At 33.7% G+C, this 16,669-nt stretch overlaps 1 protein-coding gene across 6 annotated transcripts in view; it reads left to right on the top strand.

Annotated features, from left to right (window-relative positions):
* The window catches only part of NBEA (neurobeachin), a 685,682-nt gene that overhangs the window by 69,834 nt on the left and 599,179 nt on the right, over positions 1-16,669 (top strand). For all 6 annotated transcript variants that reach the window (XM_059144025.1, XM_059144024.1, XM_059144021.1 and 3 more), the window contains exon 2: positions 16,294-16,525. In XM_059144025.1, coding sequence (XP_059000008.1) covers positions 16,294-16,525 — 232 coding nt within the window. The remainder of the gene's footprint in view (positions 1-16,293; positions 16,526-16,669) is intronic.

Below are 16,669 nucleotides of genomic sequence, written 5' to 3'. Positions count from 1 at the left end.
GAGAAAGATAACATGGGCAGGGGAGAGGGGCAGAGGGGAAGAGAGAGGCAGAGAAGCACAAGCAGACTCCGTATTCAGCTTGCTCTCATGACCCCCAGATCATGACCTGAAAACCAAGAGTGATACGCTTAACCAACTGAGCTACCCAGGTACCCATTTAAGAAGAAGTGGGTTGTCTTTTTATTATCAAAATGTAAGAGTGCCTTATATATTATATATTCTGGATAGTCTTTAATCAGATATGTGATTTACAAATATTTCTTCTGGGGCTGTGGTTTTTCTTTTCATTTTCTTAATAGTATATATATTTTTTTTATTTATTTTTTATTTTTTTATTTTTTATAAACATATATTTTTATCCCCAGGGGTACAGGTCTGTGAATCACCAGGTTTACACACTTCACAGCACTCACCAAATCACATACCCTCCCCAATGTCCATAATCCCACCCCCTTCTCCCAAACCCCCTCCCCCCGGCAACCCTCAGTTTGTTTCGTGAGATTAAGAGTCACTTATGGTTTGTCTCCCTCCCAATCCCATCTTGTTTCATTTATTCTTCTTCTTAATAGTATATTAATTTGTAGAAGTCCAAATTAACAATTTCTTAATGTAGCTTGTCCTTTTGTGTGCTGTTTAAAAAATATTTGCCTGATCTGAAGTCAAGAAGTTTCTTTCGTAGATGTTTTATAAGTTTAACCCTTACATTTATGAATAGTATAAAGAGACAAGTTTTACTTATTGGCATATGGATGTCCAGCAGTTCCTCACTATTTATAAATACTGTTCTTTCTCCCATTATTTATTTTGACACCTTTGTCTATATTCAGTGGATCATGTATTGATTTTGTTTTCTGATTTGTTTGGTTCTATGTTTGAACTTTCTGTTATGTTCTGTTAACGCATATATTTATTCTAATGGCAATACCGTATTGTCTTGATTTATGTGGCTTTTTAGTAAGTTATAAAGTCTCTCAAGTTTATTCTTTTTCAGATTGTTTTGGTTAACATATGCTTCTTTACTTTCCAGATACATTTTAGAATCTATGAATTCCTAACAAAATGACAGCCACAACTCTGGCCTTGATTGTATAAAAATAGGGATGGAATTGACATCTTCCAATCCTTGAATATGGTACATTTCTATATCTGCTTAGGTTTTTTTCCCCTCTCTCTTTTAAAAAACAACAACAACAATGAAAACCAACATAGCCGTGATTTGTATTTTTTAAAATTTATTTTACAGAGAGAGAAATTCAGTGTGTGCAAGCTCGTGAGGGGGAAGGGCAGAGGGAGAAAGAGAGAGAGAAAGAGAGAGACACAGAGAAAATGAATCTCAGGTAGACTTCCTGCTGAGTTTAGAGCCTGACCTGAGGCTCTATCCATGACTCTTGAGATCATGATCTGAGCTGAAGTCAAGAATTGGACACTTAACCAACTGAGCCACCCAGGTGCCCCATGTAGTTTTGACTGTACAGACCTTACACATATTTAGGTAAAATTTTATCTTGAGTATTTCATATTTTATACTGTTTTATTGGTTTTGGTTTTAATTTATTCTGATTATTCTTTGTTAATACAGAGAAATTTAATAGATTTATGTGTACAGAATCTTAAATCCTGAGATTAGTAAAATTCTTTATTAATTTGAGAAGTTTTAAGTAGATTTCTTAGTAGTTTCTAGGTAAATGATTTTCAGGTTTGTGAATAAATATAATTTTACTTTTTCCTTCCCAATATGTATGTCTTATATATTTACTTTTCCTGGCATTTTGCATTGCTTTGAACATCCAGGATAATGCTGAATAGAAGTGGTTGGAGAGGGGAATATCCTTGCCTTATTTCTGGAAAACATGCAGTCATTCAGCCTTAAGTATGATGTTAGCTGTAAGTTTTCATAGATGACTTTTATAGGTTTGTGGATGTTCCTTTTATATTCCTAGTTTGCTGCAAGTTTTCATAATGACCACTTTTGAATTTTGTCAAATGATTTTTGTTTACCTTTTGAGATTATCAGATAGCTTTTGTTTTTTAGTCTTTTGATATGGTGAATTACATTGTTTGATATTATGATTGGTAAGTTCACCTGTATTCCTGGAATAAAATGTCCTTGGTCATTTTTGTTGTTGTTAACATGTTGCTGTATTTGAATTCCTGTATATTTTGTTAAGGTGTTTTGTGTCTATTTTCATGAAGATTATTTGCCTTTAGTTTTCTTTCTCTGATAGTTTCTTTGGTTTTATTGTCATGGTACTGTTGGCTTATAAAATAAATTTGATAGTGTTCCTTCTTTTAAGATTTTCTGGGAGAGATCATGTATAATTCATGGTAATTCTTTGTTAAATAAATTTTCTGGATCTGAGGTGTTGGGGTTTTTTGTTTGTTTGTTTTGGGGAGTTATTTATTTATTTATTTGACACAGAGAGAGAGAGAGAGCGCGCGCGCGAGCGCGACCAAGTGTGTGCGTGCCCTTGCGCATAAGCAGGGGGAGTGGCAGAAAGAGAGGGAAAAGCAGGCTTTCCACTGAGCAGGGAGCCCCATATGGGGCTCGATTCCCAGGACCCTGAGATCATGACCTGAGCTGAAGGCAGCTTCTTTACTGAATGAGCCAACCAGGTACCCCTCTAAGAAACTTGGTAACTACAGATTTCTCTAATAGACATAGGACTGTTTAGATGATCTCTTTCTTCTTCTTCTTTTTTTTTTTAAAGATTTTATTTTATTAATTTGACAGAGAGAAATCACAAGTAGATGGAGAGGCAGTCAGAGAGAGAGAGAGATAGGGAAGCAGGCTCCCTGCTGAGCAGAGAGCCCGATGCGGGACTCCATCCCAGGACCCTGAGATCATGACCTGAGCTGAAGGCAGTGGCTTAACCCACTGAGCCACCCAGGCACCCCATGATGATCTCTTTCTTCTTAAAGTAACCTTTGGCAGTTTGCATCCAAATAATTTGTGTTTTACATTTAAGTTGTCAAATTGGTAGACATAAAATTATTTAGAAGAATTGCTTATTATCCTTTTAGTGTATGTGGGATCTATAGTGGTGACTTTTCTTTGTGTCAGTGCTAATTTGTATTCCACTCTAGCCTTTCCCAGAGCTCTCTGCGACCCTGACTTTTGGTTCATCTCCTAAATAAGTTGAAGAACCATTTATTTTCATTATTCTCTCTTGTTTTGGCTGGTTTTTGTATCTTTAATTTTTCTTTTGTTGTGGTTATATTTTTTTATTTGACTTACTTTATGTGTATTTTACTCCTTGTAGCTTCTAAATGTAGAAACTGAGGTGACTGATTTGAAATCTTTCTTCTTCAGTAAATGGATATTTAATATTGTAAATTTTCCTGAAGCACCTTTTTAGCTGCATCCCATAAATTTTGGGATATGTTTTCATTTTATTCAGTTAAATTTTTTTCTGCTTTCTCCAGTGATGTCTTCTTTGGTCAACAGGTTATTAAGAATAAGTTGCAAAATACTTTAGTCTTTTTTCCCTGATGTATATTTAGTGATTTTAATTTTATTTTGATCAGAATTTTAAACTTTATTGAGATTCCTTTTGTAGTCCAAGTTAGTCTCATCTTGGTGAATATTTGATATGCACTTTAAAACAATGTTTTTTCTGCTCTTTCTGGATGGCATGTTTTATATGCCTCTCTAACAACTAGATCAAGCTGATTAATGTTATTTAAAACTTCTATATCTTTACTGATTTTGGGGGGTCTGTTTGTTCTCCCAACTACTGAGAGAGGAGTATTGAAATTTACAACAAAAATTGTACATTTGTTTTTTCTCTTTTGTTCTCTTATTAGAATCATTCATAGTTGGGATTGCTATGTCATTTTGATGAATTAGCCCCTTCCTCCTTATGGAAAGTTTCTATTTTTCTTTTATAAAGTCTGCTTTGTTTGATACCAATATCACTACAACATTTTCTTTTTTATTGTATTTACATAGTGTATCTTTATTTTTCGAGATTTTATTTATTTATTTGATAGACAGATCGCAATAGGCAGAGAGGCAGGCAGAGAGAGAGGGGGAAGCAGGCTCCCTGCTGAGCAGAGAGCCCAATGTGGAGCTTGATCCCAGAACCCTGAGACCATGACCTGAGCCAAAGGCAGAGGCCTTAACACACTGAGCCACCCAGGCGCCCCTACATAGTGTATCTTTTTAAATCCTTTTCTTTTTAAACTATTTCTGTTTTAATTCTGGGGTCAGCAAACTATTGCGTATGTGCTAGTCACCTGATTTTATAAATTTTTTTGTTGGAACACAACCATACTATATTATTTAGGTGGCTGTCTTCAAATTACAAATTCAGAGTTAAGCAGTAATGATAGAGACCATACGGTCCTGGAAGTCTACAATCTTTATTGTCTAGCTCTTCAAGAAGACATTTGCTGACCTCCATATATATACATATATACATATATACATATATGTATGTATATATGTATATATGTATATATATGTGTGTACATGTGTGTGTGCCCACGCATATCTATCTATCTATATATATATATGGAGGTATATATACACATACATATATATATATATATATATATAGTATATGGAATATAATTGGGTCTTGCTACATTTTATACATTCTTATAATCTCTGTATTTTAAGTGGTGGTTTTATATTATTTACATTTAATGTAATCATTATGGCAACATTTCAGTCTGCTGTTTTTGCTGTTTAATATTCACATCTTTTTTTGGTTTTTATTTTTCCTATTTCATGTCTAGTTTTAGATTAACTGAATATTATGATTCCATTCTATATTACTATTGATTTATTAACTATACCTATCTTTTCTTTAAAATAGTTCTTTTAAATTAAGACTTTAGCATTTTAGAGAAGTTTTAGATTCACAGCAAAATTGAGGGAAAGGTACAGAGGTTTTCCACATATCCCCTGATCCCACACATGCATATTCTCTTCACTTACCAACATCTTCCACCAGAGTGGACATGTATTAACAATAGATGAACCTACCTGGATACATCATAATCATTTAAAGTCCAGTGGTTTACACTGTGGCTCACTCTTGGTTTTAAACATTTAAAAGTCTAGTGGTTTACACTGTGGCTCACTCTTGGTTTAAACACTCTTGGATGTGACAGTGTATAAAGACAAATATCCATCATATATACAATGTAAAATATTTTTACTGCTCTAAAAATCCTCTGTGCTCCACCCATTCATCTGTCCTTTCGCCAACCCCTGGCAATCACTGATCTTTTTATTGTCTCCATAGTTTTGCCTTTTCCAGAATGTCATATAGTTGGAATCATACAATATACAGTGTTTTCAGATTGGCTTCTTTCACTTAGTGAAATGCAATTAAGATTCTTCTGTATCTTATCGTAACTTGATAGCTCATTTCTTTTTAGTGCTCAATAATAGTCCATTGTCTGGATGTACCAAATTTTATCCGTTCACTTACTGAAGGACATCTTGGTTTCTTCTAAGTTTTGGTAGTTATTAAAAGCAAATTATTAAATTATTAATTTAATCTAATAAAATTTTAAGTTAATTATTAAATTAATTATTACAAATACTATAGACATTTGTGTGCAGATATTTGCATGAACCTGAGTTGTCAGCTCCTTTGAGTGCATACCAGTGAGTGCAATATGGTAAGAATATGTTTAGTTTTGTTAGAAACCACCAAACTGTCTTCCAAAGTGGCTGTACTGTTTTGTATTCCCATCAGCAATGAGTAAGAGTTCCTGTTGCTGCACATCCTTGCAGCATTTGGTATTGTTAGTGTGTACTGGATTTTGGCCATTCTAATAGTTGTGTAGTGACTTTTTTTCTTTTCTTTTCTTTTCTTTTAGGTAATTCTATAACCTTTTGCTTTTTTTTTTTTTTTTAAAGACTTTATTTATTTATTTGACAGACAGCACAAGTAGGCAGAGAGGCAGGCAAAGAGAGAGGAGGAAGCAGGCTCCCTGCTGGGCAGAGAGCCTGATGTGGGGCTCAATCCCAGGACCCTGGGATCATGACCTTAGCCGAAGGCAGAGGCTTTAACCCACTGAGCCACCCAGGTACCCTGATATTGTTTCTTTTTCACATTCAGTGTTTCCTAGAGTTTACAATATACGTTATTAACTTATTCTCCATCTTCAAATAATATATCACTTCAAGTATATGGTTGGAACCTTTTAAATGTATACTTATATTTCTTCCTCTGCTGTCCTTTGTGCTATTGCAGTCATTGCTTTTACTTCTGTATGTTTAGAAGTCCCTTAATACATCATTGTTAGTTTTCCCAGTTATTTTTTAAAGAGTTTCAAAATGAGAAAACAAGTCTTTTGTATTTAACAACAAACTTAACAATTTCAGAATTCTTTCATTTTTTGTTATTTCATATTTCCATCTGATTTATTTTCCTTCTGCTGAAAGAATTTACTTTAGCAATTCTTGTAGTAAAAGTCTGCTGGCAATGAATTCTCTCAGCTTTTATTTGTCCGTAGAAGTTTTTATTTTGCTTTTATTTATGAGATGGATTCGGGTTTTTAGTATTAGCCTTAGAGTTACAATTTGAAAGTATATAGTGATTTGGCAGTTAAGACTTCTAATTTTTACTTTTTTTTTTACTCATTGGATGACGGCTAGCATCTAAGTGTACTTATCATCTGTTATAATCTTATTAAGTAAATATAAAAGTGGTTATACCACTTTTGATAAAACTTCATGTTGTTTTAAATATATTTTACTTTATTATTATTATTTTTTAAAGATTTTATTTATTTATTTGACAGAAAGAAAGATCACAAGCAGGCTGAGAGGGAGGCAGACAGAGAGAGGGAGAAGCAGGCCCCCCACTGAGCAGAGAGCCTGATGCAGGGCTCAATCCCAGGACGCTGACATCAGGACCTGAGCTGAAGGCAGAGGCTTAACCCATTGGGCCACCCAGGTGCCCCTATTTTAAATATATTTTGAGGAGGCTAGTTATTATATGAAAGTCACTCACTGTGCTGTGAAGTGTGTAAACCTGGTGATTCACAGACCTGTATCCCTGGGGCTAATAATATATTATATGTTAATAAAAAAGAAAAAAAACATCATAAAAATAAATAAATAAATAGAATAGAACATATCACCTTTTGGTCAAAAATAAAGCATTAAAATATTTAATGTTGAAGTTAGAGCAATAAAGGCATTCTTTCCCTCAAAACATTATCCTGCTAAACAGTAATTGAGGGATGCCTGGGTGGCTCAGATAGTTAAGCATCTGCCTTTGGCTCAGGTCATGATCCCATGGTCCTGGGATTGAGCTCTGCATCAGGCTCCCTGCTCTGCGGGAAGCCTGCTTTTTCCTATCTCGTTCCCCCTGCCTGTGATCCCTCTCTTGCTATGTTTATCTCTGTCAAATAAATAAATAAAATCTTTTAAGATTAAAAAAAATAAAAAGAAAGTCACTCACTTTGTTTTCTCCTCCAATCCTTAGAATTTTTATGGACTATATTTATAGTATTTGCTATATTCCTGGGTATAGTTATTTCTATACCATAGAAGGATTACCAATATGAATTACTTTTAAAATAATTTTTTTAAGGACTATCGTGAAAGAAATAGGAAACAAGTAATTTTCTATTTTTCTCACTTGAGTTTGTCAGCTGGGTTTAAGATCATTAGCTTTTATTATGTTCATGTCCAAATTATAAAATATTTTCCTGTTACATACTAAAAATTTATCTGAAAGTCATTTATGATACGTGTATCAGATCTTGAAGATTCAATGACTGGTGGAGGTATGTATTTATGTGTGGGGGATGGTCTCTTTAGTTTTGGTATACTTCTTAATTCTATATTAAATTGACAAGACTAGACAAATTCTGATGCTGACACTAGCTTTGGGACCTTGGGCTGGTTACTTAACTTATGCTAACCTCAGTTTCCTTGATTGAGATGCTATTTTACAAAATTGTGGTGAATTAAATGAGATGATACACATAAATTATTCAGCATATCAATGGTCACGGAGTGGTCATTTTAAATATCATGTTTCCACTTTCTTTGTAAAATTATAGATAGGTTTATCTCAAAGATTCCTTTTTTAGAGGTTAATAACTCAATACTTTTAAATTTAGATTGTATCTGTTTCTAAAGTAATTTGATTGGCTTATAGGAAAAGACATCTGTGTGTAGTAAGAGAAAGAAAATAAAATGTAAGCAGGAGGACAGAATAGAGGAAGGAAATGATAACAAATGTAGTTATCAAAGTTTGAACATTATATTAATATTTTCTCTTTAGATGGACCATACTTTTGTTTCTTTGTATGTCTCATAATTTTTTTGTTGAAGAATGGACATTTTGAATATTGTCATATGGAAAGGCTGGAAATCATATTCTTTCCTTTTCCTTGTATTTGTTGTTGCTGTTTTGGGTTGTTGGCTTAGTGATTTTCTAAAATATGTTTCTAAGTCTGTACTCTCTGTTGTGTATAGCCATTGAAGTTCTGTTTGTTTGGTGGTGCTGATACATTAGTTTTTTTGATTTTTTTTTTTTTTTTTTTTTAGAGAGAGAGAGAGAATGAGAGAAAGAGAAAGCATGAGCAGGGGAAGGGGCAGGGGGAGAGGGAGAATCAGACTCCCTATGGAGCAGGCAGCCCAATGCAGGGCTTGATCCTAGGATCCTGGGATCATGACCTGAGCCAAAGGCAGACACTTAACCTGCTTAGCTACCGAGGTGCCCCTCAGCTGATGTTTTGACACAGTTATCTTCAATGCCTTGAGCCAAGGAAAGAAAAAATGAAAAATAAAAAAATACTCTTCCTGCCTTTGTAGATTTGCTCTTGGGGCACTCCTGCAATGCTTAGTCAGGCTATTTGCAGCTCTCTTTTAGCATTTACTTTCTACTTGTGTAGACTCTAAAGGCCAGTTCCAAGTGAAGGCTTAGGGTCTTTTTAGGCTTTTAGGCTTTTTCTGTATGTGCAGGCTGCCCAGGAGATATCTAGGTCTTTATGCCCACACATACCTTCTTTCTGCACATATTCTTTCCCAGACTTCCAGGTATGTTTTTTGTGTATTCTAAGTGTTGTCTCTAGCTCAGGCTGCTGCAGCTAATATCTGTGCCTTTACATGCTTTCAGCAGCATGCTTTCAGCAGGTCAGGTGTCCCCTACCTGGAGGTGTTCTAAGTTTGGTGAAATAAAGACAGTTCTTTGCACTTGTCCTTGAGGGAGCTGCCAGATTGGTTGAGACCCATAAGCTTGAATATAAGGTTCTTGCTACTTCTCTGGAACTAGAAAGCAGTTCCTCTGGAACTTGTACAGGATGCTGCCCTCATGACTATTGCCCTCCAGGGTTTGGGGGATTATAGGTGGGACAAAGAACAATAGCTTCTTCTTCACTACATCTTCCCCTGGCTGGTGTACATTTTTGTCTTGACTCCAGAATTTTTCAGAAGTTGATTTTGAGTTTTTGCCAGCTTATTAGTTTTTTAGGGAGAACATAGCCTTAAAGTTTCCAATTCTGCCATTTTTTGGTGGTGGTGTTATTTTTCAAAGGAAGATGTTTTAAACTGATTTCACTTGAAAATAGAAACTGGAAGTGGAAATACTATTAAGCCTGATTTTAACAACTAAAAATTGTATGTAGTATACTTAGTGCTTTACTAAGTCAAGTGTACAAGTCTTCTAAATTTTACTTATTAATCCTTATATATTTTCCAAGTAATAGAAGGAAAATTAAGGCAGCTGAAGACATAATCAGGAAAGAGAAAGTATCTCTGGCTTTGTAATCCCCAGTGGAACATTAAAAAAGTTATGTGGCAGTAAGGGCAATTCATTACTGAAGGGGAAAAACTTGAATAATCTCGCTTAAAACTTGATGATTGGCCATGAATCAGACCCTCTTGCTCCACCCTCCTGAACTTCCATCTTGCCATCTTCCCATTCCTTGTTAAACACTGAATAATTTTCATTGGCTTGTCACTGTGCTTATGTGAAGATGCAGGGGTAGTTAGAAATGGTCCTTACCCTAACAAAGTTTACTAATGTGGGGGATAGAAAGATACCTGTGAACATCTATAGTATTAAGTCATGGTTGCTATGGTGTGCATGGGTGTTACTGGGAATTTAGAAAAAGGCAAACTGTGGGTTCTGGGAAGGCTTTCTGGATTAAGTGCTATCTAAACTGGTATTTGGAGGCTTACTGGATGTTAACAATGTTAACAAATGTACAGGTTTGAAGAGAACTCTGTGTCACGTATAGGGAATAACATATATGAAAAGTTTTAGATGAAGTTAGATGCAGTGCAGAAATATTCCTATGACTGTAGCTAGTAAATGGGAAGTAGAGGAAGCTGGAACTGAGGCGTTAAATTGTGACTTTATAGGCAGTGTTATCTAGTTTAGAATTTATCCAGAAAGATAAGTTGCAAAGAAATCCAAATGGTTACTAATTGATCTAATTAATGAAGAAGAATTATCTCATATGATTCTAATAATCTAAGATTTCAAAATAAAGGCATTTAAAAACTCTATATTTAAAAAGGTAAAAGATACTTAAATTGCTAGTAATTACAAACTTAGTGCTTTCAGAAGGTATTTTCCAAGTCAGTTAGATTTTATATTCTAACTTTTTATATAGTAAATTTTACTTCTTTATGTAAATAAGAGTAATTTCATTTAAAAAGCTCAGCTATGGTATTTATTTTATATAAATTCCTCTATGACCAATTCTTGGGTAGGAAGCACCATTGTGGACCACTTTTCTTATAGTGGCAATACCTTTTAGAATTTTTTTTAAAAAAATTTTAGGATAGTGCTTTATAACTTTATGAAACCAAAAGCAAAATAGAAAAACTACAGTGTGAGTAAAAAAAAAAATATATTAATTTTAATCAACTTTGCTTATTCCATCATCTTCCATCTTACTCTTGGTTCATCTTTTCCTTCTTCCCATAGATAGATTTTGATTTGGAGGTTACAGTTACAAAGTTTTGATTTTCAGACTGTAACAACATCAAACATTGTGGATGTATTCATACTAAATTATATGCTTACACATGGTTAAAATGATATATATTATGTTATGTGTATTTCACCACAGTTTTTTTTTTTATTAACATATAATACTTGTTTTAGGGGTATAGATCTGTGATTCATAAGTCTTTCTTACACAATTCACAGCACTCACCATCCTTTTAGAATTTTAAGAAAAAGGCCTAGAAGAAAAGAACTCTCTCTTTTTTTTTTTTTTACCGAAATTTCTCCCCTTTATTTTTTTTAATTTATTATTTTTTTAATTTTTTATTTTTTATAAACATGTATTTTTATCCCCAGGGGTACAGGTCTGTGAATCACCAGGTTTACACACTTCACAGCACTCACCAAAGCACATACCCTCCCCAATGTCCATAATCCCACCCCCTTCTCCCAAACCCCCTCCCCCCAGCAACCCTCAGTTTGTTTTGTGAGATTAAGAGTCACTTATGGTTTGTCTCCCTCCCAATCCCATCTTGTTTCATTTATTCTTCTCCTACCCACTTAAGCCCCCATGTTGCATCACCATTTCCTCATATCAGGGAGATCATATGATAGTTGTCTTTCTCTGCTTGACTTATTTCGCTAAGCATGATACGCTCTAGTTCCATCCATGTTGTCGCAAATGGCAAGATTTCATTTCTTTTGATGGCTGCATAGTATTCCATTGTGTATATATACCACATCTTCTTGATCCATTCATCTGTTGATGGACATCTCGGTTCTTTCCATAGTTTGGCTATTGTGGACATTGCTGCTATAAACATTCGGGTGCAGGTGCCCCTTTGGATCACTACGTTTGTATCTTTAGGGTAAATACCCAATAGTGCAATTGCTGGGTCATAGGGCAGTTCTATTTTCAACATTTTGAGGAACCTCCATGCTGTTTTCCAGAGTGGCTGCACCAGCTTGCATTCCCACCAACAGTGTAGGAGGCTTCCCCTTTCTCTGCATCCTCACCAGCCTCTGTCATTTCCTGACTTGTTGATTTTAGCCATTCTGACGGGTGTGAGGTGATATCTCATTGTGGTTTTGATTTGTATTTCCCTGATGCCGAATGATATGGAGCACTTTTTCATGTGTCTGTTGGCCATCTGGATGTCTTCTTTGCAGAAATGTCTGTTCATGTCCTCTGCCCATTTCTTGATTGGATTATTTGTTCAAGAAAAGAACTCTCTTAACTGTACAAATAGAGTATTGCAGTGACATGTTCATAATTACAGGAAGTCTTAATTGATTTATAAATCTCTTTTATACTAGGGTAACAGTGATTTTAACTTCTTTTGGTTTATGTTTTTCAGCTTTGTTGTGTAGTGTTTATTGCTAATTTTCCTATAATTGAGCCTTCAAAGTCTTCCACTTTCTTGCTGAAATAACCTTAAATAAATTAGTTTTTTTTTTAATTTATTTTCAGAAAAACAGTATTCATTATTTTTTCACCACACCCAATGCTCCATGCAATCCGTGCCCTCTATAATACCTACCCCCTGGTACCCTGACCTCCCCCCCGCCCCCGCCACTTCAAACCCCTCAGATTGTTTTTGAGTCCATAGTCTCTCATGAATTAATTGTTTTTTAAAAATTTTATTTACTACCTCTGGGTGTTTTATTTCTTACCCATAGAAATTATTTTCTCTTCTTTTATTCCACATACAGTTCATACAACACTGATTTCTTTGTAGATCTACTATGATACGCCTTGTTTTATTTATTTATTTATTTTTAAGTCTATACTTCTAACTTCATAGGAAGGTATTTAGGTTCATTTCTCATCTAGATTAGACTCCTGGATCTGTCATTTTACTTATATGTGACCTTGTTCGTGCTGTTTAACCTCATTTATTTTCAATTTTATGAAGACAATTATGCATTTTCCTCAAAGGATTGTTAGAGAATAGTTTAAATAATGAAAGCCAGTTATTTCTACTTTTTCTTACATGCTTTAGTTGGTAAATGTGGAACCACTCATTTATAAGTAGGGAATAAATATTTCTCTAATCTCGGAATGATAGTTTTGTAAGTATTTAACCTTATTAACAGTAAAGTATTAAAAATTACAGTGAGGTTAGAAAGAACATCTGAAAATACAGGTCACTTTACAACATCTACAATAAATACTTTTACAGCTTCTCGCAGAGAAGTCAGAGATCCAAACTGTACTCTTTTGTAATTAAATGATGCATAGAAAGGAGCATTGTTTTTTAACGGTGAAAGATGAAACTGTAAGCTTCCTAAAACAGAGGACTCATTGTTAGAGTTATACATATTAATTGTTGATTCCTTTAAAAGCAGACTTTTTTTTTTCCTTCTAACTGAACCCATCTCTGTTATTTACACATTACATAATGGTTGTTGGTTATGCCAGACTCTATGGAAGCACTTACAATTCATTTAGGAGATTAGTCTAAAAAATTCTTCAATATTCTCCCATTTTAGTATATACTAATTCTTATGCACATTTATTCAGAGATATGTAGGCTTAAACCTTAGTTATCTCCTTCTATTAGTTCAGTTAGTAGTAAGTGTCCACATCATTGATTTTCAAACCTGTTTTTTTTTTTTCCCTCCCGCTCTATATGGTTCCCTTTTAGAGCATCTCTTCTGAGTTACTAACCATTGGTCTACAAGGGTCTTAAGTAGTGACCCAAGTCAATTGGACATATAATAGTAGAAAAGTCACCAGTTCTTTGATAAGACCATGATATGGTGAAAAGATGTTTGAGTTGGTTCTTATAAATCTGCAATTAATATCTAAGAGAGTACATGATCCACAATAGTTTAACTTGCTGGAAACATAAGGCTCAAGCTATTTATTTTGTGGTACTTCAGACATACGTGATTATATGACCACTTTTTTTTGTTGTTGTTGTTAAAGTTAGGGTCATAAGAGAACTGCTAATAGCTAATCTCAACTGAATGTTAGCTACATGGCTAATTTTGTTCCTAAGCACTAAACACCATTACTTTATTTAATCCTCATAACTACAACACTGTTAGATAGGAACTTTTATTCCCATATTTAGATAAAGTAACTGAGACTTAGAGAAGTAGAGTCATTAAGGTCACACAGTAAGTGGTAAGCTAAAATCTGAATCCAGGAAGTCTGAATTCAGAAACAATCTCTTAACCATTCTAGTAGCTCTTTTTGTTAATAAGACCGAAGTAGTAAGAGGAGTTGAAGTTGTTTCATACACAGAGGTAAAACCAGCCTTTAACCCAAGAGAATATCTAGGTCAGTTAAAAAAAAAAAAAAAGAAAAAAAGAAAAAAAAAAGTCAGAGTTAGGATGAGGGCTGGTTTCTCATATAGTTGAGTTTTACAGCTTTTACAGAGAAAAATACTGAGTATAATTTTAAAATTTGAGAATATTTTGTTTTTAAATTCTTAAATTTAAAGACTTTAAAAATATTCTTAAATGAGATTATTGCTTGTATGGACTTGTTTGAAGATGGACTTAATTGGGTTTTGATCCTGGATCCTCTGTCTACTAGTTTTGTGATCTTTTCCAAGTTAAATTTTCTGTGCCTATTCTTCCTTATCTGTAAAATGAAGATAATAATAGGTCCTGTCTCATAAGTTGTTAATAATTATTTAATATATGAAAAGCCCTTAGAATAGTGCTAAGTGGTATGTAAGCTTACTTTATGGTATTATTATTATTATATTTATCCCATATATCTACCCTTATAATGAACATTTTTCTTTGATAAAAAATTCTATTTCGTGAACCTAATTTCTGGTACCTATCTGCCCCTAATTTTATTTCCCTCTTATTTCCATTTTCCTGACTACTTTATATCTTCTTTTATGCTTTCTGTAACTTATGAACCAATTTCAACTTTTGGGGCAATAAGGTAGAGTGTGTGTATATATATATATACACACACACACACACACACACACACACACACATATAATCATACATACATATATACGCACATACACACGTGTGTGTATGTGTGTGTGTGTGTACACGCACACACATCTTTATTTCTGGAACTTAACACTATTAGCACATGGGGTTTTTCTTGTCCATAGATATATCCCTAGTTCCTTGAACAGTAATTTCTAATTTTTAATAAATAAAATATTAACTGAATGAATGAATAATGCATGTATGATTTCAAATTTATTAGGTATTTTGTATGTGGCTATTATTTTCTTTCTAAATTTTCTTCTATAGACCAGAAAGATACCTAGTTTTTCAATGTTCTTCATTAAGAATAGTACTTATAACAATATAATTAATATGTCATGTGTGATTTGAACAATAGAGAATAAGAATGTCATTACATCTTTTATTCTATGTATTCTATGAGTATTTATCTATCACTGTACTTAAAGTAGGAAAGAGTAATACTTTTTTAAAAGTTTTTATTTAAGTTTACTATTGAAGTAGAGTTGACATACAGTGTTTATTGGTTGCAGGTATTCAACATGGTGATTCGACAATTCTGTGCATTTCTCAATGCTAACCACACATGTAGTCACCACCTGTAACCATGCAATATCTTGACAATATTATTGGCTATTGACTATTGAATTGTTCGTTTCCATGACTTACTTATTTTATGACTGGAAGTTTGTACCTCTAAATACCCTTTATCTATTTTGCCTATCTCCTTGCTCACCATCTGTCTGGCAACTAAAGTCAGATGTGAAATAAACAAAAAACAAAGGAACAAACAAACCGAACTCTTAGATACAGAGGACAGTAATACTTTGTATATCAATTCACAATTTTTAAAGTAAAATATTATGATAGTAGGTATATTTTAAACATTTTAAACATTGATTCTATCATTTGAATTTTTACTCTAAGTTTGCTAGTATCAGTCATATTTCTTTATCTTCTGTACATGGTGATTAGGCCCTTTGTTTCTTTTCTGTTACATCTCATTTGTTAGTCTAGTAATATCACAAAAGAAAATGAACTTCATATCTTAAAATTTATCCTTTGTGAGTTCTGCATTTTCTAATGATTATCACTTTTTGGAGCCAAATTCTTTTTTATAGGAATTTGTCCTGAATCCTATCCAGTAGTCCTCTGCACCATTTTGCTCCATTTGATTTGAAATTACCCTTTTCCATTTTTAAAAAACTAGACATTGCTAGTTTTCATTCTTATAGCACCCTTAATCTGTAGCTTTCAAATTTTTATTAAAAGTAGTGTTAGACTAGAAAACTTGAAATGTTTTAGAGTAGCTATGCTATCATGCAGGTTGAATTATTATTTTTATTTTATTGTTATAAATAATCTCTCATGTTATCATTAGTTATTGTTTCTTTTTGTTTATTTTCAGCTGGTTGGTGGAGAATTTGACTTGGAGATGAACTTTATTATCCAGGATGCTGAGAGTATAACATGCATGACAGAGCTTTTGGAGCACTGTGATGTAACATGTCAAGCAGAAATATGGAGCATGTTTACAGCCATTTTACGAAAAAGTGTTCGGAATTTACAGACTAGCACAGAAGTTGGGCTAATTGAACAAGTATTGCTGAAAATGAGTGCTGTAGATGACATGATAGCAGGTATGAGGTTATCTGACAGGATAATATACTTAAAGTGTTAATCAAGAGTCACATACTTCTCTTTAAATTCTATTGGTAATATAGATTTGTTGGAGCTAACTTGATTTAAAATAGATAGTAGAAATGTATGGAAAATTTGCCGTG

This window comes from Mustela lutreola, chromosome 13 (assembly GCF_030435805.1).
Source record: "Mustela lutreola isolate mMusLut2 chromosome 13, mMusLut2.pri, whole genome shotgun sequence".
NCBI lineage: Eukaryota > Metazoa > Chordata > Mammalia > Carnivora > Mustelidae > Mustela > Mustela lutreola.
The sequence above is the reverse complement of the archived record's forward strand: the minus strand, read 5'-3'. Positions and strand labels throughout refer to the sequence as shown.